Source organism: Synchiropus splendidus, chromosome 1 (genome assembly GCF_027744825.2).
Source record: "Synchiropus splendidus isolate RoL2022-P1 chromosome 1, RoL_Sspl_1.0, whole genome shotgun sequence".
NCBI lineage: Eukaryota > Metazoa > Chordata > Actinopteri > Syngnathiformes > Callionymidae > Synchiropus > Synchiropus splendidus.
Genome location: NC_071334.1, coordinates 24,116,019 through 24,140,355, shown reverse-complemented (window position 1 = coordinate 24,140,355; position 24,337 = coordinate 24,116,019). Strand labels below are relative to the sequence as shown.

At 41.9% G+C, this 24,337-nt stretch overlaps 3 protein-coding genes across 3 annotated transcripts; 2 read left to right on the top strand and 1 right to left on the bottom strand.

Annotated features, from left to right (window-relative positions):
* Positions 1–254: 254 nt before the first annotated feature.
* Positions 255–7,789, bottom strand: tubgcp2 (tubulin, gamma complex associated protein 2). The gene is made up of 18 exons (XM_053858445.1): positions 7,702–7,789; positions 7,010–7,170; positions 6,788–6,913; positions 6,533–6,709; positions 6,235–6,394; positions 5,959–6,166; positions 4,815–5,014; positions 4,531–4,720; positions 4,309–4,454; positions 3,687–3,867; positions 3,422–3,602; positions 2,656–2,828; positions 2,134–2,262; positions 1,944–2,064; positions 1,734–1,877; positions 1,224–1,328; positions 762–925; positions 255–495 (listed from the first exon to the last, which is right to left on the bottom strand). Exons 2-18 carry the CDS (start codon positions 7,157–7,159, stop codon positions 420–422), a joined length of 2,631 nt encoding a protein of 876 aa, XP_053714420.1. The 5' UTR covers positions 7,160–7,170; positions 7,702–7,789; the 3' UTR covers positions 255–419.
* A 590-nt stretch (positions 7,790–8,379) lies between these two features.
* kctd2 (potassium channel tetramerization domain containing 2) lies at positions 8,380–14,171 on the top strand. The gene is made up of 6 exons (XM_053858503.1): positions 8,380–9,029; positions 9,476–9,584; positions 9,665–9,756; positions 9,834–9,929; positions 10,017–10,142; positions 10,466–14,171. Exons 1-6 carry the CDS (start codon positions 8,682–8,684, stop codon positions 10,493–10,495), a joined length of 801 nt encoding a protein of 266 aa, XP_053714478.1. The 5' UTR covers positions 8,380–8,681; the 3' UTR covers positions 10,496–14,171.
* Positions 14,172–15,075: 904 nt separating this feature from the next.
* On the top strand, positions 15,076–23,481 carry slc16a5a (solute carrier family 16 member 5a). Its single transcript, XM_053878860.1, has 5 exons — positions 15,076–15,223; positions 18,143–18,564; positions 19,421–19,564; positions 19,651–20,484; positions 21,877–23,481. Exons 2-5 carry the CDS (start codon positions 18,231–18,233, stop codon positions 22,119–22,121), a joined length of 1,557 nt encoding a protein of 518 aa, XP_053734835.1. The 5' UTR covers positions 15,076–15,223; positions 18,143–18,230; the 3' UTR covers positions 22,122–23,481.
* The last annotated feature ends 856 nt before the right edge of the window (positions 23,482–24,337 follow it).

Sequence of the window (24,337 nt, the reverse complement as noted above, 5' to 3'; positions counted from 1 at the left end):
TTTTATTTTGAAGTACGTTTTGCATAAGATCCTGTGTAATGTGTTCTGATGAAACACACCCTGATTAGTCATTACATACTTGACCGGGTAATAAAAGAAAAGAAGTTGACAGAGGTTGAAATAACCAAACATAGAGAAGAAATAAAACAATAATTGTGCAAGAAGACAGGTAAGAATAAGAATAGACAATTAACTACATAACTCATGAAGGAAAATCAAATGACTGACATAAGCCACTGATTTATTAGAAAACATCATAGGGTGACGTGTATCACATTTATTGCAGATCATTGCAAGCATACATGTTTTAACATTTAGGATGTTGCATTAGTTACATTTTAACAGCAATATGACAACAGCCACATAGTATATTACACATTATGTACATATCACAAAGACTTTTCTTGAAGAGTGGGATTTCACGCTGCTGCTTTCTGACTCCTTTCAATGGCCATTTTCTCCAGACGCTCGGTGTAGAAACCGTTGAAGTCCAGTCTGTGAATCATGATTGCAAAATTCAACAACTAACGGAGCTTCAAAAACATTTCAGAAAATGACGTGGAGCACTGAAGGCCATCCAAAACATCTCGCCACTACACTTTTGTTTCTCACATGTCTATGTTTTCAGTTGAGTATTGAGTATAAAAGACTTATGTGTTACACTGCATCACCTCTTCTGTGTATTTGGCTTCGATAAGGGCAAGACAGGTGGCAGCCATTGACCATGCAGAACACGTCGCTGAGACACAAACAGTACGTACCTGTAGATGATGCTGATCATGCTGTGCTCACAATCATTGGTGCTGTAGATGCTCAGTTTGTCCAGCAGGTCCAGGAGCAACAAGCTGAAGTTGCTGTCAAACTTGCTGATGGTTGTCTCGAAGCCGACATTGGACAGTGGAGCGTCCATGTGCTCCGCTGAGAACTGCAGAGAAAACCAAACACAATCAAACGCACAACTAACACAAGGGTTTTACTGGCATTATTATAATGAATACGAGATAAAGCTTTACTGATATAGCAACTTCTAGACAGATCAGTGTCTCATAGTGCTTCACATGAAGACATTATTAAAATCAACACCAAACTATGACAGGCATGACATTCAGCACCAACAATAAGAAGAGATCATTACACAGATAACAGCAGGCCAAGTGCACTACTGTGGAATGGGGGGTATTTAGAGCACATGAAAACATTGGAGGAGACCCTGTGACAAGTACCTTGGTGGTTGTCTTCTTTTTCGGCACCTCCTCGACCTGATCGCTGAGGTTTGACGCTCCATCTTCTCTAGAAAGTCGTTCTAACCTCAAACTCTGAGTGAATCGCTGCAGCAGTCAAGAAAGAAAGACATCAGAAATCTTCCAACATAATCTGAGGTTTCACACAGGGAAGACAGCAAATTTAGTTTTGGGGAATCAAGCAGCTGGCAATGACAGAACTTGGATATTAATTTTAATAGCCTTCTGTTATTGACAGTCTACAGAGACATGTACAAACATGTCAATTAATAAGTGATTCAGCCATTTTTAACTTATTCTAAACCATGTGAATGAAACACTAGGCAATTTGCTACTAGATAATCCTGCTCTTTAATCTTTCAACAAAAATGTATCTTACTAACAGTAATATTAACATGTTTCAGTCAGAAATTAGCATCATTTATGAACTACATGAGGACCTGTTAAAATAATAACCGTTTCCAAATGACGAAAGGTGAAGGGTGTACAAACCTGCATGCAGCTGGTGAACATGACGCAGACGGACATGAGTTTGGAGAAAATGCGCAACAACTCCGGGTTGGTCAGCATGCAGTCCTTCAGACAGTTGTCCAGGAAGCTGGTGTGATGGCAGAGCACGTCGTCAATGTTGGAGGCCTGGAACAGGAGAACACCACTTCTAACTCCAGTCTCAGAGCAAAGTCAGGTGTGCTGGATCTCCACCGTCTTCAGGTTCTTCTCCATGACATGCCACGTGGGCTCCATCACCTCGAACATCATATAGTACTGGATGTTCTGCACAAAGTTGAGCATCCTCTGACGGAGAGCGAAGGCTGCAGCAAACCTGCCGGCGAGGGAAGGCGCTCGCGTTCAAGATGAGAGACCAGAATGTTCCAGAGGAGGAGCAGCTCACCATTTAGCAGAGTGCAAAGAATACTGTTTGGAATCTTTGTTGCTGATCCAAACGTTGCACAGCAGCCGCTCCACGTGTTTGCAGAAGAACATGTGTCTGAAGAGCATCTGGTATCTTGTCAAGGCTTTCCTGCCACAGGAAAAGACTCATAAAGGTTTTGCATGCAGACGAACACAAAGACACACACGCAGGAGCACAGACACGCGACGGCCCAAATCACAGAGTGCTATGTTTCACAGTTTCTAAAATGACTGTCAGAGTTCATCATTATTACGTAAAAATTCTCTAACTACTTCCCTGCACACAAAACAGCCTTTGTCAGCAGAATCTCAGCTTGTCATTGAAGAAAATGATGGGATTTCACACATATTAGAAGCCAAAGCAATCAGAGGGGTTGCCAGCGCGAGACAGGATGAGATGAAGAACAGGCAGAACTAGGCAGAAGAGAGTGAGTGAAAACTCAGCCTGAACCAGAGTAGGACCACGCAGCTAAGAGAGTAGGTAGGGAGATTACGTAACAACCTGTTGATGATGAGTGAGAGCGGCCACTTGACAATGTAGTCGAAGGAGAAAGCCTCGAGGCCACTGAGAGCCACGTCTGTGGGCTCAGAGTTGATGATGGACTTCTCCTGCTTGGTCTCAATAGCCAGTACTCGCAGCAGCTGAGTGATAACATCGTGAGGCATCAGGTCAATCTAGGAAAGAGAGAGAAGAAATGAGAAGAAGACAAGACATTCAAGTGTATAACACACCATATTGGAAATATGTGACAGGCAATAGCATGCATTATATCCACTCAACGTCAGCTGCTTGATTCTGCAAAACTCAATTTACTGGGTTGCCAGCGTGAAACCACAGATCATGTTCTTTTCTGATGCTTCGTTCTTGACTGCCACAGCGATTCACTGCCTTAGTTCCACGAGCTGTGGACGAGCACCTGTGACTTTTTTTTTTTTCAGGATGTTACTGTAGAACACCAGAGGTCAGAATCTTAAAGTGTAGGGTTGGGCTGCGATGAAATTATCAGGACGCACCACAGACATGACCATCAACAGCAGGTTTACTTTATCTTCAGGTGTGGTGTCAATGAGAGACTATTAGCAATAAGGTGATGAAAAGCCTTAACTCGCCACACCACTGCCCCACAGTAAATCAAACATAATATTGCTGCTGATGAACTGAGGCGGGTGGTTGATCTTGATGCTGTTAGACCGAACAATAACCTTTATTGACAAAGCAGAAGGACTATTCATGAATGTTCTGCATGGTCGAACATGCCACGCCTTACCTTCAGGTCATCTTTAAATGGATCAGTGTTCGCGGTGCTCATCCTCAGAGCCAGCTCCAGCAGTGCCTCCAGGCGGGGAGGAACAATATCGTCTACCGGCTTCTGAAGCTCTTCCTCTGTCAAGTCCATGAAGTGGACAAAGAAATCACCCTTGTCCATCAGGAAGTAGTGTTTGATGGACCTGGAGACAGGAGGGAGGGGACAAGACGATAATGATCATCGGACCATTTTATTGGTACTTGATTCAGATTTTAAAAATCTTCACCTGAGCCTTGAGACCAGCTCCTTCTCCTCCATGAGGAAGTCCAGTAGAACCTTGCTGGCATAGTTAAAAGCTTTTTCTATTTGCTCCACATATGCTCGCTCCTTCAGTGTGTAAAGAACTTCTTTGGCATCAGGACATGTGACGTCTCGGCCGCACTCCCTCACCACATTAAGGTATTTACCTGAGTGATGATAGTCAGTTAACTTAGCAGCAGAACCACAACAATCATTGAGGTCATAGGTCATTTAAGCTATTAACTGTTATTGAAAAAATGGAATGAATGTAATATTCAAGTAGGAAAAAAATCCAAAATATAAAAAAAGCGAAAACTAAATTTAAAAAAAAGGAGAGGAGATATTTTTACAAAAGAATCATGACCCAAAAGATGGAATTATCAGCCAAAGATGATATTTAGAGTCAAAAACTAAACGTCTCGATGACTGGATAAATGATATTCAGCAATAATAACTGAGGGCCAAAAATGATCACAGTTCGAGTTTGGAAGGAAAAGAATTTAACAAGAAACCTTGACATTTCATCCAGCACTAAGTGACCACCAGATGCAAAGGAGTTTGTAAGTTTGGGGAGAAAAACAGCCAAAGTTTCTACAAGTTATTATTACCTGTGCTCAGTATTTTGTCCGCCATTTTCTGCAAGAAGGATGGAATGCGATGTTGCACGATGGTGTAGCGCTGGTCCCAGTACTTGTCATTATAATCTTCTTGGATCTTTTCTTTCTGCAACTCGTGCTCCTCAACCATGAATTCGCTGCAAACAAACAAGCATCAGCAAGTACCATAGATGCACGCACTATACTCACACAAGCTTTAGCATCCATTTTTACCTGTACGGATCTTTGATGATTCCTCTGTAAATCCACTTCTCCAGGATTTCAAAATATGGAACACTGGCTGCTTTAGTGAGATAAAGACACAGCTCTTGAGCCTGACTGTCGCCGGTATAGTTGAAGGTTCGATCATGGAGCAGACTGAGAGTGGAGCCGCCCATACAATCGCCTTTGTCCACAGAGGATGCTGAAAGCAGAGGGAAGATTTCAGGGTACAGTTCCATTTTTATCAACATTAAGGGAAAGAACAAAGTATGGGAGGCTGGTGCCAAGAACAATACCGATAGAGGCCAGAATCTCCATAGTCCTCATGGTTGGCTGAATGTAGAACCAGAGCTTCTGGAGTGAAAGCAGACCCTGGCGCTGCAGATGCTCCAGCTGAGTTATGAGGATCAGGTACTCCTTCATCAGGGTCCTCATAGCAGCAGTGAGGGCATGGTTCACCTGACCATACTCAAACGACGACTTCTCCTCGATAAAACTACAGCAGAGATTAAAGGGGAAAAAAACAGTTGACTGAATTTCTTTCAAATCAGATAAAAGGTTTTCTTGTAAAATTAGTTAAGCGTGTACATGGCCTGGACAGCTTTACTGTTTTCTTGTATGTAATTTCAATCCATATTCATTCATGCTACATTAAACAATACACTTTATTTTCACTGTTATACAAATGCTAACAATCTCATAACGTTTCACTGCAAGTCACTCATTCTGAACGGTCATAACTACTCATAGTAGTACAATTTAGAAAAGCATAGTAATACGAATAAAAACATAAATAAAAATAAAATTCTCACACCAACTCCAACGCTTTCAGAACAATTAAAGGCAGAACTATTAATTGTTTCTGCTTTCAGAAAGTAAAACCAAATGCTTTATGCGACGCCCACTTCTTTCTGATTGAGGTCCAGGGCCAGGGCCTGGTGACTCCAGAGATCAGGCTGTGATAGGACACGGTCTGGGTGCTACTTTGTAGTTCAGCACAATGTCAAATTACTAAGCCCAAAAGCTATTGCTGATAATGTTTTGTCAATTATATTGTATTGTTGTAAACCAGCGGGCCATCCCACCATCATGAGAGCAAAAATGACAGTTCGTCGACATTGAAATTTAGTGAATGGTGTGTTGTGAATAAACTCATCCTATATTTGTTGACGTATCATTTACCACAGTGGTGTCCAGACCAGTCCTTAAAGGCCCAGCTGAGGCCGGTTTTTGTTTCAACCAATCGAGATCACACAGTTTAACCAATCAGGTGTTAGCTTAAAGAAGCAGCAACAGACTGACAATGAAGTGATCACATTCAAAAACCTGCAACACCCTGGCCCTTTGAGGACCAAGTGACAGAAATCCATGAACCAGTACCATAATATAATTCTCGCAGTGTTGTTAAAAAAGTGGAATATGATGAGGAGCGGGACTCACCGTGTGATAGTGGAATAGTATGATGCCACCGGTAAGATCCTGTTCACCAGCTCCTTAATTGACATGTCAAGCGTTGGGTCAATGATAAATGAGCGGTTCTGTCGGCCCAGTACTGGCTGAGCTGTGATATCTCGCCCGTCCACCCCGATCAGTACAAACAAGAGGTCATCGACAAGAGCTTGTTCCTGAGCAGCCAATGGCATCGTACCTGCAACCACACTCAAATCAGCACAGTATCCAGGGATCAGATCGATATTTGACCCAACTTCAACACACCGACAGCCACTGCGGAATCTCCAGGTGGGACAGTTCCTGTGATGAAGTCTCCTAGAAGAGCTGGGCGGTCGTACACCCATGGAGGAAACACAGGGTTCAGCTGTGTCGGGTTCTTCTTATTGTGTTTGTCTCTCAGCATTTTCCTGGTGACCTCTGCAGGCTAGAATCAATCCAAATATCAAAAACACACATCTGAGATCAAACTGAAAAAGACAATTCTATAAGGTTGAGCATCAGTCTTATAAAAAAGGCAGGGCTGGAAATAAATGTAACTAAAAATATTGAATCCAAAGTTCACCAGTGGAGCATTGGAGCTGGCAGTCATGTTGTCCAGCTTCTTTCTCAGCTCATCTAATTCCTGCATGGACATCTTGGTGCTGGTCTGGGGCATTGTGACACTGCTGGTGGTGGTTGAAGTGGCATTCGCTGATGCCTCTGACCTGTCTTTGGCATTCTGCTGCAAGAACTGGAGTGTCTGAGAACACAGGAAGGGAGATTTATCTACATTAGATCAACTTGATTATACGTACGATGATATATTTACAGTATTCACCTCTTTGTCCTCACAGAGTTTGGACAGCAGGTAGACCAGAGGGTCCAGGTTTCTGTTTTTAGACTTCAACTCTTCGTATTTTCTCAGGAAATCTTCAGGCGTTTTTGAAAATTCTGCTAATTTGACCTGCAGGTAAAAACAAACAAACAAACAAATAAACAATGCTGCATATTTTCTTTTTGGTTTCCAAAACCTCCGGACAAAGACCTATCTTCTTATTACCTTGGCACTGTGGGCAGAGACAGCAGTGGTGACATACGGAGTCCTGTGTTTCTGCAACAGGTCGATGTAACCCTCAGCCCCATCGCCTCCACGAATGTGAAGAAGACTGAGCAGCTCATTGACATCATGATAAATCCTGAATTCGCTCATGACTGAAAATGCTGCAGGCACAGTTAGCGAAATACTTAGATCACAATCACATATTAATGATAACTAAATGCATATATAAAGCATACGGAAGCATGTAGGAGTCCGTTAAAGCAAAATATCGACAGTACCAGCTGTACATCCTGGATGTATGATCCATTACCGCTGCTGCCATAGTATCGTTCACCTTATTCACTTATATTTTGGGTCATTAAACTATCCGCGGTGCTGAAAATCCCAGGCAGCCGAGACATATTGAAGTCGATCATACAGTAATACAGCCCCCTAAACATTCCAGAAAAATAGAACACACTGGTGTAATTTTTCAACTGGAAAAAGAAAACATATTCTTTGTATTTCTTTCTGAGTGCGTAGCATCACAAGAGGTGACGGTGCTAGCCAGAGCTAACTACCGAGCTGCATCACTGTCATTAGTTGAGGATGCCATCCGGCAGCTAACAGTCTTTGAATTGAATCCTAAATGTACATTGGAACTTGAGACCAGCTTATGAACCGCTCCTCCGAACAAGACAGAAATGCGATACCTGCAAGTAATTCACAGACGAAAACAGCTTTTAGACGTTTACCACTGACAAGCCCGCCATGCTCAAACTCTTCTTCGTGTTTAACGGGATACCGGCACACGGCTGACCTCTACTGGCCATAACAAACACCGCAACGCTAAGTTATCATAGAGGAAAACCAAGACGACTGTCAGAGCACAACCGAGCCAAATCACTAGCTGCAGCAGTATATGTAGTAACTGTAGCGGTTTCCCCGTATCGAACTAGATAATACATGCTAATAATACATTTCTTCTTAAACAAAATGGTGTCTATTCATGTGTTTCCCTCACATTCCAAACATTCATTCGTCTCCTCTCTGCTCCTTCCCACTGCGGTGCCATCTTTTCTGCATATTTGCAGAGCAAACACTTCTTAACAAGTGACGTCTTTGTACCTGGGTCTCGGGAACTGAACCAACCCTCATGGCTTTTCGGACTTCATGAAGCTACGATGATGTTTCAGCCGGCATTAAATAACTTAAATAGGGAAGTCATTTAACCAATCGGACTGGATAAATGTGTTAAACGTATGGAATCAACAATACAATACAATGAGAATAATAACCAGAGCCTACTGAATAATAACAGATCGTTTATTTTACACAGGACACGTTATGACCTTTATTTTGAAAACTCGTGACACAGCGGAAGTAAACAGTAATCACGTTACAACCCGGAAGTATTGTCTTCTAATGACGGTTTGAGAAGACGAGGATGACAAATTCATGACCAGGACCTACGATTATTAATAGCGATGCTCCACATCTCATCCCTTCGTCTGTAGTGTTGTAAGGGTGCTAGTGGCGGTCGGTGATAGCGGCGGCGGTGTCAGAGAGCAGCTACGCCCTGATGTCCGCCTCTCCGGCCCTCGACAATTTCTGCACCGTGTTTACAAACCAGCCGAGAAGAATCTTGCAGCGAATCGTAAGCTAAGTGTATTGTGAACCGCACCGAGAAAACATGGCCGAGTTGCATGTCGTGGAACCAAGCGGAACCAGCGCCAAAGAGCAAGCGGAGCACCGCGACGGTCGCGGCTCGGTGCGTCTAGCGTCCCCGACGCTGATGGTTCCTCCGCGGGCAGGCCAGCTCAGCCCCGGCGGCAGCGGTGCACGACCCGTATTCGGCTTCCCGCTTAGAGGCAGCCCGGGCTCCCCGTCCCCCGAACAAACAGACAAGCCGGGTTCACGCTGGGTTAGACTTAATGTCGGTGGTACTTACTTCATCACGACCAAGCAGACGCTATGCAGGGATCCGAAATCCTTCCTGTTCCGACTTTGTCAGGAAGACCCGGACTTGGATTCGGACAAGGTGAGAACTGAAGTAACACGTCACACATCTCCAGTTCATTTATTTATTTAGCTATGTATTTACTCGAATTTATCTAAAATATACTGTGTCTGCTTCAGTTTTAGTTGTAAAATCTTTTACAAAACAAACATAAAAGTGGTTGTCTTGATGTTATGTCAAGACCCTGGTAAAAAAAAATATGTGTACAACTTATAACGTCACCTACATATTAATCCTTCAGCACCTTGAGCTCATTTCTAGTTTTGTATCTTGTTGGAGACCCATGACACATTAAAGAATCTGATAGTTTAATTTTCTCAGCGAAACAGTCTTTGGTACCACTGCAGCAAATTGGCTACCACTAAAACCATATGTTGTGAAGAACATTCTGTACATTCCTGGACAGGTTGTCTTGTCCGTTTGACCTGTGAAACAATAACTCCCTCTCCTTGCTACATTTTCCTCAGGACGAAACAGGAGCCTACTTGATCGACAGAGACCCCATGTACTTTGGTCCAATCCTCAACTATCTTAGACACGGCAAACTTATCATGGATAAAAACCTGGCTGAGGAAGGTAAAAATCAATACATGTCCTGTCTGGTTTTTGTTATTCACGTGGCTGTGACATGTCAATTCTCAATATGTGATTTTCAGGTGTTCTGGAGGAGGCAGAGTTCTACAACATTGCCTCACTGGTAAGGCTGGTGAAGGAGAGGATACGGGACAATGAGAACCGGACCTCCCAGGTGAGACACGTATGAAGGTACAGCGTGGCCCGTGAACGTGAGCAGGACCTCACATGAGAAATGTTGGTGGTCCTCAGGGTCCAGTGAAGCATGTGTACAGAGTTCTTCAGTGCCAGGAAGAGGAACTCACACAGATGGTTTCCACCATGTCAGACGGCTGGAAGTTTGAACAGGTGTGCTGTTTTTTTTAATTGAAAATGTTTGACATTTTATTGTTGGTTTTACACTTATAATATTTTTGTTTTTCTCTTTCCACTCAGCTCATAAGCATTGGCTCCTCGTATAACTATGGGAATGAGGACCAGGCAGAGTTCTTGTGTGTTGTCTCTCGGGAACTGAACAATTCCACTAACGGGATTGTTATTGAGCCGACGGAGAAGGCCAAGGTGGGCATGGACTGGAACCATCAATACTTCTTTTGGATTCTGTCCATCTTCGAATATTTATTCCAAGGGTTTAATTCCCCATGACGGTGCACGCTCTGAGCAGACACCTGCTGAAAAAGTTTCATTAGCGTGAAGTTAAACCATTTAAAAAATACATTTTATTTTCTGTTGACCGGGAGTCTATTCTCTTCTAGCTATTAACATCTCTCCTACAGTACTGCTGGTTGTGTTCAGATATTCCAGCCTCACCACACCTCCACAGATTATCATTCTATTTAAAACATATACATTTTAATCTTTTTGTTTCTTTCTTCATTTCCCAGATCCTTCAAGAGCGGGGATCAAGGATGTGAAGGAGGTCCCAACCTTGACCTCTCTCACAGTCGACTTCCTGCCTGGTTCACCATCCACCTCTCATCCTCCTGGTTCACCTATGGTCAGCATGCGTGAACGGAACATCAACCATCACCCCTTTAACTTTGGGCAGTGCATCATTTCAAGCAGGTGTACAGAGGAGTTGATCCTCATCACGTCTTCTCAGTAGGTAGTCAACAATTGCAGGACTCGCGTTCATTCTCAGCATAGGGATACATGGATCTTATCATCTTTGTCATCATCTCCTTCATCGTCAACATCATCATCTTGGGCTCTTAGTAGATTATCTCCTCAGGAATCTCAACGGAAAAACTGATGTTCTGTTTCCTGTGGTCTGGATCTGAGGGATTCTAAATAACCGGACAGGCATTCGCTGACCTCATCATCATATCTGGTTCAACTCTTTCAACCACCAGATCCAGCCTGTTGGAAAAACCACCGATTTCCATTTTGTCTCAACGTCTGGATTATTTCACTCCTAAAACAAACACAAGGTGTGTCCATGTTCCTGGCATTTGAGGAAGCTATATCTGATTAAATCTCATGAACAAGTGAATGCATACGGTTCGAGTATCAAAGTTGTCACATATCCACCGCAGAGGAGATTCATGCGTGAATATCAAATTTCCCCGGAAGTTCGAGCTTTTCTGTGTCTGTGTGCTTCTCTGCTTCATGTGCTCCACTGCTGCATGGTCACAGCAATCACTTACAGTAGGTACCTTGAGGTTTTTATTCTCTTCTGTTTTGCTTACTTTTGTACGGAAAAACGAAAGTTGATTTCTATTTCAAAGTTGAAATATTTGAAAATGCAGATTCATAGTTTTAAATATTAAAGTTGACTTTTTTCCATCTTTTTCATTGACATGTTGAAGAGAGGAAAATAAACAATGAAGACATAAAAGATGTCAACAGTATTAATGGTAGTATGTAAAATGGATATTCAAAATGCTATGGTGGCTCAATAAAATGGCTCCATATTAAGATAGCATCTTTTTAATTGGAAACTGAAACAGATAAAGTAAGAAGATATTGAATTAATATTAAAAATGTATAATACATTTCTAACATCTTAGGTCAGTGAGTTTTCTGTTTTCTCCGTTAAAGATGAAAAAAAATGACTCCAATAGTTGTACAATGTCCTTTGACCTCCCATTGACTCGACACGTTCAAGTACTTAAGTACAAATTTTGCCTTTATTCACTCGGTTATCCTTATATGCAGCACTTGTTGTCTAACTTTATACACTCTCTTTCATACAAAGAATTTGGCCTCTGTAAACGCAAAGCTCATACGTCACATTTTTTAAGGAAACTCATGCCAATGATTTGACTGTGGACCAGTGCTGACCATCAATGGTTGCTGTGTTCACTGCCTCAAGCCCCAGAGAACTTCTCATCTCTCTTGTACACATTTTCCAAACCTTTGTGTTCAATTTTGTAGCAACTGTCACCTCAAAAAGTAATTTGACAGGCTTTGTCCCACCGGCTGTCTTTGACGGCAAAACTTTTTTGAGTCTTTTCGGCCAAATCACATTCATATGTGAGACAACATGAATACACTGTCATCTGTGAGGCAGCAGAGGGGTAAATTTGAACTGATTCATATTGACAGCAACAAGAATTCAAGTGAAGTGATTGAATAAAAGTATACATATATTTAAAAAAAAAAGATGGAAAGCAACATTGATTTGTATTTGTAAAGAAAAAAGTATAAATTGCGAGGGAGGCGAAATATGAATGAATAAACATAATTATAGAAATGAATCACTACTAAACTATTAACAAATTAGTATTCATTTAAACATAAATCTTGTGAATTTGATGTTAATCAAGTAGTATGGATGCATTAGTTCTAAGTACTTGCGACCAGCTATTTCTGAAGAGATGCATGAATGCAGAGCTCTTATTCACACACATCTGACAGAGAACATGGAAGTTCTGTCACTTGGTTCTGAAATCACAGCTTTTACCCCCCCTTTGTATAAAGATGTAAGCATGAACAAAAAGAACTGCATTAAAATGAAAGTGTATTTTCTCATACGGCTGCTGAGCTCAGACTGTAAATTCTTCCTGTTGAGCTCTCCCGTCAGAGCAGTTCTCTTATCAGCCAGGATCTGCTAAAGCCTCCAAACCTGTTTATCACCTGGTTCTCAAGTCCCCGGGTGTCGTTTCCCTCCGTCTGTGTCCAGTGTCGTGCCTTTGACCTGTGTCGTGCACAGTTGTTCCTCTTGTCTTATCAAAAGTCGCCTCTTATAACTTGAAAAAAATAAAATAAAACGGACAGGAGGGATGGCAGAATCTGAAATTTGGGTTGACTTCCCCTCGCTGAGTTGCATGCTGAAGACCTCATTTATCAAAATGTGTGTGATCAACATTTAAAGCACTTAACTGTATGTTTGTGGGCCCAGTGTGATCTGACCTTGCTCTTTCAGCGGTTCCTGACCAAGTCTGGCATTGGCACACCATTAATGACCAGATGGCTCATTTGTGATTCAGTTGTGATCAGAAATTGAATTTTAACTCTGTATGCGCCTTTATTTCTTAAGCACTCTGGAATTTATTAATGGATTTAAATCCATTCTAATTCACTGTTTTAGTCTTTTGTTTCCTATTGTCCAAAGCTGTCTTCCAATGTTTTTTTTCCTGCACCAGGACATCTTCCTTCATTGGATTTTTAATGCAAATTTAAAGATTCATGAGTTAGGTTTGAATAAGAGAGTTTTCTGTATAATGACGCTTCATTTATCTCTGTGTATTATTACTGAAAAGTAGTCCCAGCTTTCTCTTCCCTATCAAGTTTCCAACTTTTTTTTTTTTTTAACATGGGAACCACTGACTCGCCAAGGTCCTATCTTATGGTCTCTAATAACCCAAAACCTTACAGATGAGTTTGTACTTCCACCTTCACCTCTTAGCCACGAACATGACGTGCAAGTTTAACAAATCTGCAAAAACACATTGTTTGTTGTCCAGGCACGTGAAGATGAGAGCATGCATTGTTCTAGAGATTATGATGTTTACGGGGTTTTGTTTGAGCCCTATGTTGGTGCAGTGTTTATATATGCATGGTGAGGCGGCTCTGAAGGTCAGCTTGTTAATAGGTATAGTTAGTCACGTGGAAAAGTCTGTCAAGCATTTTAACTCCCTTTCTCTGTTGGGTTTGTACCTTTGTTATGTAAGTTTTGCCGAATGGCAAAGGTTGGTTATATAGATCACCTTGAACTACTCATGCAATCGCAGGGCAGAACACAGCTGGGCTCCATGAAATAATGGGGCAAACATAATCAAGTACACAAAAAGAGTTTTGATCCACAAGACATTTTGCCAGTTACTCTGTAGACACTTGCATGCGTTTGTGGACATGCACACTTGTACGCTCATTTATTGGAAAAATGTCACCTATAAACTTTGTGTTCATTTATCAACAGTATTTGATGTCAAATGTGAATATTGTAAGTGGAGATTTGTTCCCAGGTTGACGAAAATGTTTGCTTTCATTTTATATATATATATATATATATATATTTTGTCTGAATCTTTGTTTCACTTTTTTATTTTATATTTTTAATTTGTCTACAGATTGTTGTGTGTAATGATTTAAACAAAAAAAAAATCCAGTCTGGTTTCTAATCATAAAATGTGTGTGTGTTTTAAAGGTGTGGGTCTTTATTTTATTTTTATTGTTGACCGGGAAATAAAACACTGGGCCATGCCGTATACTGTCCAAGTTACCACTCTGAATCTATTTAAAGATCAAATAGAAGTGCAGTTCCAAAAGTTATACGTTGCGTACGACGATGCTTCCCTGTCACCCTGGCTGACACTTTTCAGTTAGACGGGACCTGACAGTCTTCTCCACCCTGCTTGCCCTTTCCAACCTCTCGTCGGATACCTGATCCCAAATGCCTTTTCCCCTTCTTAGAATATTGGTGTCAGGTAGACATCAACAGAAATATAGTGCTTTACAGCAGCCATTTGGCTATGAGGCTGTATAAAATCCTTTATTGGTCTTCAGCGCATGACGTCAGTGGGAGCAACGGATCATGATGCCACCCAGTTGCATAACAATAGGCTGGGTTCTCCCACTATCACTTAAGTTATATTCGATGAATTTAATACGTGAACATTTGTTCGCTGAAGTGAAGCTCCAGTGACTTTTTTTCAGCATTAAATATTACACGGAATGTTTAGATTTAAAAAGGTAAATTGCCATTTAGCTAGCAGATGTATTGCTATTAAAAACAAAAATAAATGGCATCTTTCGAATATGCTGCAGCACGTCATTTGACAAGATAGTATTAAAAACACTACTTACTACTACTTTCGGGGAAGTTAAGCTGTTGAATACCATGATGCTTTATAATATGAATATGAATATTGTGTCGGATTGCTGGTGGCAAGCGAAGGGCGTCAGCTTTCAGACCAGGGCCTCCTCTAAAAGTGACCGCCTCAGGTAACTCATGTGAACGCCGCCTCCGACTGCTTACAAAGTAGGCGCTCAACCCGGGGCGGGGGCCTGCTTTTCAAAACGCAGATAAAACCCGCATCCCCCAGTTGCTATCCGGCTTTGCTAGTCTCCTCCCTCCCGCAGAAGAGAGCCGGGGACTCCGTGACAACAACAGCCAGTCAGTCCATGGCTGCTTGCGACACCAGACCGCGCCTGCTCGGCCCATCGACTCCCGCACATTTAACACGAATGACGGAAAGGTTGGTGGAATTATTTCATTCTGTTTCGAAGCACTGGTTAACAGGGCGCTGACGTCACTCCGCGTGCATCCGCTTCCTCTTTACATCGTGGCTTGCTCGTGAATAATGCGGATGAAGCAGATTTTTATTCTGTTTTCTGTGGAAGAAATGAGGTGGAGATCGGTGTTGTGTTTAACCCGACGTGGCGTCGGCCAGTTAAATAAACAGAGAGGTCTGTCACACGGGTTGATCCGACCCAGTGTCCCGCAGCATCACCACGAGGAGCCCCTTCATCATTTCTCCTCGGGAATAAAGCAGTTTATAAGCGATGGAGCTCAGCCTTCCTCTCTGACTGATGGTCAGTTCTGTCACCTGCGGCCTGTGAGTCGCCCCCGACGTCAGACGCCACTCGTGATATGAATTACGGTTTTGAACATGGTTAATAAAATAGATATTTCATTCATAAGTCGAAATTATTTCCTCTCTAAAACTGGTAATGGCACATCTTGTTTACATGATATTGTAAAAGCGTTATGGTTCTGTGAGTCGCTGAAAGGTGAGACATGATGAAACTTGAGTCCAAAGTGTAGCATGATGTGCCTGGCGAGAAAATTGAGTGAAAAAGTGGAGTCACAGTTTAAGTTAAAGCAAAGAATCTCCATGATGGCCAAGAATGTCACAAAAAATGTAAAACATTCACTTACGTTAGATGACAGCCTTCAGACAAATGCCTTGAAATTATCTGAAGAAACATGAATGTGCTTGATGCTAGTGGATGTTTTTTTTGTTTTTTATGTGTGTGTGTCAAAAATCTGCTGGTGAGTCACAGAGCGGATGCATCGAATGAAATGATTCAACTGACTCTTTCAGTTAAAATAAACGTCCATGTTTAAGGACCAGTTATGCTGGGATTTGATGCAAACTATTGCCAAAATATATCTGGAGGCCGAGCATACACAACAAATGTCCACTCTGCCAACGCTTCATCTCTTATTTTGGGACATTCTGAAGGTGTTTGTGATATTAGTGGTTGTTTCGTTTTTTTATGTTTTTTTTTTTAATTGATTAAACACAAGTGACCTCTGAGGTGCAGGACACGACTCAGACTTGTAACTTGTATGGGAAGTCAGGAAAAAGCATCATATTCATGGTCTACTGGGAGGCAGTTGGTCTGTAGTTCCAGCACCAGGCTATGTTTGTTGGTGGCTACAGATGCAAAGCAAGGGAGCAGCGTGTTGCAAACTATATCTGAGGATCTGAAAAGGCACGATATCTTCTTGTACCAGGCCCAGCAGCTGGCGCAGGTCCAGAGGTCCAACTCGATGCACGATTAAACTAGTTATGTGTCCTCTTTATAACATTTATAAGAAAGGAAATCATATTTTAAATAACATTTTCGGGAGCAGTTCATGAATGCTGCCTATTTCCTGTCCTACCCCTATAACCTGTTGTGACCCATTCTTGTTACTTGTTCCTGCAATGCTGTGCAAGTTAGCTGTGTCAGCATGATGCACTGGCTGGATTTTAAAAAAAGTACTTGTAAAGCAAAGTTATTTTGTGATGGCACCATTATATGACTTTTTATTTTGTATCACTTATCACTTAGTATTGTGTCACTTATCTTCTTGATTTATACACTGCAGACTGTTCTGTCAATATTTCTTCTAGCATGATACAAATATTGGGGGGGAAAAAAAAGCAAAGTGAAGGACTGTTATTATGAGGTCTGCCCCTTAGTCCCGCTTTCCCTATTAAAAATGTGATCATTTCTCCTGGGTGTGAACTCTGTAGTGCTGAATATTCACAGTATTTTTAATGAAAACGCTTGGTGGACTTTGAGAGCGGTACAAATAATCAGCAGTCGAACATGAGGAACTCCTGTGGCTGTTCACACTGATGTTGTCCCGCTGCAGTTATTAATAGCAATAGAGAGACAGACAGTTCCACCTGTCTGTCATTATTCAATATTAGACTCGTCTGTCTCACACTGCTCCTTTTACTGGAGTCCAGCACTCATATTGAATTTAACTTTGACATTATCCTGAACGCAGTTGTAAACAAAGAAAAAATCCAGTCATCTCAAAGACAAAATTCAAATCTGCTGCAGGTAATCAATTTGCACATCAATAGCTTCTGCTGTTTTCACATCCCCATAGTCAGAAGTTGGTGGTTTTAGTAGTGTGGGTGCACTTACTGTAGATTGGCTTGTGCTGTTCTCTGTTTAACCATAAATGAATTGATTTACATAACAGTTGTAATCCGGAGTTACAGATGTCAGAAAGCCCATGTTTGTACCTTCAGCAATGTGAGCAAGGGTCAGGAATTCCATTATTCGGGAGGTTCGCTTCTAGCTTGTCGCGTGGACTTTAATAACAGACCATCTTTGTACCATTCTCCATTGTTCACGACTCCTGTCACATGTTGGTCCTGCACTCAGAGTCTGTGTGATCTGGGACATCTGGACAGCTTTGAAGAGGGATTTCCAAAGGGAGCATATGCTCGAGGTGAACATGCTGGATAAAAAGGCCACTCCGAATCAAGATGACAGCCAACCACCATTGGCTTAAAAGTTCTGAGGACTTGTTTGAACGTGGTGCTAAAGGGCAGATCCAGCAACAACAGAAGATTCTATGGTGGATCGGAGGGAAAGGAATGCTCTTCACAATGATGTACCTTTCCTTATAAAATAAACTGTGAACCTAATAACTTATTTAACGGAATTTGTCAAACTATTCACTTTCAAAATGTTAATAGCTTCTAAACTGCATTCAATACAACATGTACACAGCTCATTCAACGACAAATATCGAAAGCTGGCTCAAGTAGGTTCTCGGTACGGGGGACTTTAGTCAGTGATGCATGATAAAACTGAAGTGGATTAAATAAACAGTTACGTAATAAATGAATGGACTCTCCCTGTGTTTGCATTTGTTTTCATAGGTGGCAACCGGTCCAATGAAATGAGCCGCAGAACTTCTGACCCACCCTGTAGAACCAACAGCACTGTGGTTTTGCTGTCCACCTGAAAATGACTCAAAGAAATGGAACCCGAGCAACAGTCAATCGTCTGCTGCAACCGGAAGACGACGCGGTCACTAATGGCCTCGAGCTCAGGAACGGCAGTGACGTGAGGGAGACCGACGAGGAGGCGGGACAAAGTGGGACGACCCAAGTGGAGGAAGCTCCAGATGGCGGCTGGGGGTGGGTGGTGCTGGTCGCCACTATCATTGTCCTGGCGCTGACACTGGCATTCCCGTCCTGTGTGGGGATCTTCTACACTGACCTTCAGAATGAGTTCCAGGCCTCCAATAGTGAGACGTCCTGGGTTCCATCCATCATGACGTCAGTGCTGCACGCTGGAGGTGAGCACTTGTGAATATGATATGGTGTCAATGTATGGTGTTTCACGGCAGAGCTCTCGACTAGCGTCATGTTTGTGATCACATCAAACCCTGGGAACTTCACTGTTCTAACAGCCTGCTTTTCCAAACAAAAGCCTTGTACACCACAGCAATACACATTCCTTTAAGCAACCTGAACGGAGTTAATCTGACCATTGGTCGGCAGGTTTTTAAAGAATGTTTTGCATCAGAACAGCACAAGTCCTGAAAAATATCAATCACTGAAGCATTTAGAGTAGCTTGTTTCTTAATAAAAACCAAACTGACTCTTTTGGTGAGACGTTCACTGCGTTTCAAGTCGTCACACTCCATTCTGGTTGATGCAGATTTAAGGAGCTTTCAATGCAACATAAAGCTTACAGTTTTATTGAAAAAGTCTTTTTAAAATGGTATTTTGTGACAAGATAATTGTTTTAATTTCAACCACTTGTGTATGATACATAATGAAATAAACAATATATTTAGGATGGGCCTTGTTTTTCCTCACGTCCCAGCGTATGCTAATGTTGACGTTTCATCTTGCTAGCACTTTGGATCACGCCTTAAAAATTTAGAAAACCATTACAGGAACTTAAATGATGAATACAGTTCCAAATTGTTTGTCTTTCCAGGGGAAAAGAATAGACTAGAACCAAAAGTTGATCTTCCACTCTGACATTCCTGCCACGTAAACCATTCAGACCAGATCATACAGTTTTTTTTCAGGAATTCCACTTAGTCAGGTGGATTTTTTTTTCCCAACAGTGATTTTTCCTTTTTTTCTTTTTGTAGGATTCTGTTCTTAGCCGAATTAAAGTGGATTATTTCTGATCCTCAGGTCCATTCTGCAGCGTACTAGTGGAAAGACTTGGTTGCCGGGCAACCGTGATGGTGGGCGGAGTCCTGAGTGGACTTGGGATGGCAGCCAGCTCCTTCACACGCTCCATTACTGAATTGTACATCACAGCAGGGGTCATCACCGGTCAGTCTTAACATTAAGCACCTTGCTGATGCAGAACACTGCACCTTCATTCACGAACATGACCCTGACTTCTCTCTTGGTGGCAGGTTTGGGCTTCTGCTTCAGTTTCCAGCCAGCGGTGACCATCCTGGGGCACTACTTTGTTCGGCGCCGTGCGTTCGCCAATGCAATGTCGTCCACCGGCACAGCGCTTGGTCTGTGCGTGCTGCCATTTCTGGGCAACTTCCTGCACACTGAGCTCGGCTGGAGGGGCAGCTTCCTGGTTTTGGGCGCCGTACTGCTCAACTGCTGCGTGTGCGGTGCTTTGATGAGGCCAGTACAGAAACGAAGGCCTCAAGGTCAGCCACTGCTGAACCACCAACCACAGCCAGACAAGGACAACCTGGAGGGTCTGAAGTGGTGGAAGAAGCTCTGGGGTCACCTGCTGTTGTCTCTGAGCAAACACATGGCTTTCGACCAGCTGTGCCACAATCCTCGCTACTGTGTCTACGCCATGGGAATCACCTGGATGATGCTCGGGTTCGTTGTGCCGCTCATCTACCTGGTTCCTTACGCCACCGCCTACAACATGGAACCTGGCCGCGCCGCTATGCTGCTGTCCATCCTGGGCGTGGTCAACATCATAGTGCGACCACCCATCGGCATCGTCTTCAACCTGTCCTGGTTCAAGGGTCGCCACGTTTACGTCTTTGCCTCCGCCCTGCTGGTCAACGGGTTGAGCAACAGCATTTGCTGCCTGGGCGCTGACTTCGCCACCCTGGTGTCCTACGTGACCATCTACGGTCTGTCCATGAGCGTGGTGGGCTCGCTGATGTTCACCGTTCTGATGGAGGTCGTGGAGATGAGCCGTTTCCCTTCAGCACTTGGACTCCTTGCCATCATGGAGAGCGTCACGTTGCTCATCGGGCCGCCTCTGGCAGGTAATGTACAGCTGTGAAGAAGGCACTTCATTTCTTTTGTTATTGTGATAATTGTAGCTGTTGGCAGTAGACATTTATCAGCTGACGACTCGTTGAAAGTGTTGCCTTTTCGTCATTTTAGCTTTAAAGTCAGATATGTCTAAAAATATAAAATGTGGAAAATGTGTTGCTCTAGCATTCTCATTTTTTGTTTGTAATTTCAGTTCTAGAATAATGTTAAAACAATGCTGCTGTGTCCATCCATTGTGTGTTGATGCCAGTTTGTCTGTTAGCAGCTCTAAGATGAAGGTAACATAAGTTTACAGCGCGGTATTTTAAATTTGTCAGTGTCTTACCTTTGATATTACAACGCACCAACACCGTTATCACTTCTTGCTGGATAGATTGGAGTTTGGGTATTGGCCTGAAATCTTGACAATGGAATGACTCAACCAAGTATGTGCTAGTGTCAAGGGGCATGACTCAGCGGGTTTTTTTCCCCTTATCTTTTTTTGTGAATTTTTTATTGTTAGGAATGGCTCAGTACAAGTAACATCACTGCACTTTTGATGTCAGAAGACTAGTAGTAAAGTAGTGAGAAATAATTTTCAATGGAAATTAACACGGGACACTGGAAATTATTTTTCTCCAAAACGTATTTTTAGTTGGGGTTTTTTTATCATTAAATGTACTTTACTATCTGCTGTTCTATTGTTAGAATTTGGTTGAACTTGCTCAGTGTGCCATGTAAATCCAATGAAGCTTTAATGTTTGCTGACAAGCTCATGTTCGTAGTTTCCCATACTGCAGTGATCCAAAAAGTCATAAGGCCACATGTGGAATAGCTTGGAAATTACAGGTTGGAGGTGGTAATGTTTTGAAGCTCATGTGCACACACATTCCCTGTCACACACAGGGTGGTAAAGGGCAGCCTGGGTCTCAAATATCAGACTTGTTTATCTGCTTTCTGTTATGACCATGAGGATGGCCTAAGTTCACCAAACGTGACTGGCTTTCTAGTTTTCACTATAGGGGGGTGAAAGGAATTGAAGTAAAGCCATGAGACCACTTTTCACATAAATAACAAGTGAATGAGGTCATCTAAGCCACACATGCTCAGTGCGACTCCAGGTCATATGATCTCTTAAAACTCTAAGGTTATGAAAACTGTTTGCTTAAACTGATTCTTACTTTTGATTTTATGTTTTTTTTTTCTTCTTCTTCATGTTTCACTCCATAACAGTCTTTGTTTAATTATTAAGATGTCCTGCACTTTAGTTGACTAAACTGGTTGAAATCAATTTTGAATATTCTAATTGTCAAATAGGAATCTAATGGAGGAAAGTTGGCCTCCCTGAACTTGGTGTAATTTCAATGTCATGTTATTTTTCTAATGGTCTGCTCTCTCTCCAGGAGTCCTGGTGGACAGAACTGGTCACTACTACCCCGTCTTCGCGGCCTGCAGTGTAGTTGTAGCCTCAGCTGCCGTCTTTCTCTTGGCGTCGTTCTGCTGGCTGGACAAAAGAGACCAAAGATTGGCTAGTCAGACTTCAGCGGGCACAATAGCCCATCCACTTGATCCTCCGGCTCTTGACCTGATCCAAATCACGGGAGACAAAACACCCGCCAACAAAGATGAGGTCATCACGAGTGGCTGATGCTGGTTCTGACCATGAGGATATCTGGAGTCTTCAGCTGCATTCAAGTTCATCATTCACCAAAAACACGTGTGCACCTCTCATATCGATCAAAACTACAGTTCTTCAAAGCACTAGTGACTTCCTCTCAAGCACAACATATGAAGATCACTAAAAAAAAACTTTTGCTGGATTTTAACTGAAAACCCCAAATTCAACTATTATTTTAACTGCTTATGGAGAGCAATACTGCTGTTTTTAAACAATTTTTTTAAGTAAAGCAATTTGTCCAACATATATATATATATATATATATATATATATTTTTTTTTTTTTTTTCCTTTGTTGGGGATGTTTACTTTTTAATAAAAGCCGGGTTCTCCCTCAGATTTTTTCCTGGAGAGTGCATTGTTCATCTGCAACTGCAGCTATAAAAGGGCGAATTTGTGGTTTCACAGACCGGAGCGAGTCACTCTTCACATGTTGACAAATGCTGCTGGGAAATTCCTAGGGGCCCTAAGCTGTTCAAGACTTGGAGAGAACGCTGAGAGGTGGTAGATATTGATCTGAAATATATAAAATTGAAATGTACTAATTTTAAGTGAGTGACTAAATCAGAAATCCGCAATTGATCGTTCAGCAAGTAACCTAATGGACATCGTCTTTGATCAAAATAACTGCTGAACCAGCATTTTTACTTGGTCTCCATGGTAAATTAGTGTTTAGATGTTTACTCAGGAGCATATTCTAATTACAATCATGTCTGATTGTTACCAGATTGTCAAGTTTATTATATATATTTTTTAAATAGATGGAACTGTTTGTGGCAGTTAGCTTCTTTATGATATTGGAATTCCTCCGCAACCGATGGAAAGTATTAACATAAGAATTGATGCAGAATTCGAGCCAGCTCACGTATGAAATCGCTGCAAATTAAAAACAACTATTGATACACACGGCTTGTAGTTGGACTTGTGCTTGTCACTATTTTCTGCACAGGTCTGTTTGTCATTACCAGTTATTCATCATACAGTCTTCTGTGTATTTTTTCAGGGATTACATCTTGAACTGATTCCTGCTCTACTGTCTTAATTCTATACCGTCATCACTTGTTTGAGGTCACAACATGAAGCCTATCGTGTCCAGTGACTTTTTCATGACAAATTTGACTGAAAATGGTGGCTTTATTTTCACATTTGATCACACCAGTGCCTTTGTATTGAACAGCCACGTGTCAACCTCACTCTGGATCAGGGAGTCTGCCTCTGTGCTTGCTTACCTACAATCACAGCTTTTAAATGGCACAGCTGAAGGAGATTTCCTCATGCTCGCACCTCTTTTGAGACAAATATCTTATTTATTATTTATGCAAAATGCAAGAATAATGGTTTCTGTAAATAAAATGATATTTTCAGTTTATTCATGGATGTGTTTTTTTCTGTTTGTGAATGTGCACCTGACCTCAACAAATCCATCACAGTAGAAGTTGAAGAATGTAGAAAGTTATCTACATGTTTTAATGGATGTCAGTACAAACAAAACGGCAAACTGACGCCAGCTCAATGGAGAACACTTAATTGCCGATTTGAGTTCACTTTGAATATTTCCTCAGTTTTACCAACATTACCATGACTTTTCATTTGCCATGTTTTAACTGTCATGCTGAACAACCAAATGTATTGAAGTGTAAAAGTGTAAAAATACTGAGGTACCAGCCACAAGACTGCTGACAAAAGATGCACAAATGAGAATTTCACTGATAGAACTTCTTTTCAGAAGGTAATTACTGCAATGACTGTCAAGGTGAATATGACACATTGCAATGACATGACATACAGTTGATACCATGAGTGTTGCGTCCAATTACATTACAAATACAGCTTAGGCTCATAATTTGTTTAACTTCAGAAAATACACACTATATTTTGGCACAAAGTAGTTGGGCCACTGTATCTAGCATTTTTTTTTTTTTAATCATATAGTGGAAAGAACGAAGAATAACGATAAACTGGGAAGATCACGTGAGCAGAAGTGGTTGCCTCAAGTAGTACAATGTCGCCATCCAGCGGTGAAACCAACTGGTCAAACCGAGCTCAATCGAGTGTTTTGTTTTCTATTCATTTATGTATTTGTTACAGCCAACGCATGGTTGAAAACACTTTAATAAATAGATAACTAGTTTTCCTCCACTGAACATTTCGTTGAAAAAAAAAATCCTGACGTGTGCGTCAGACAGA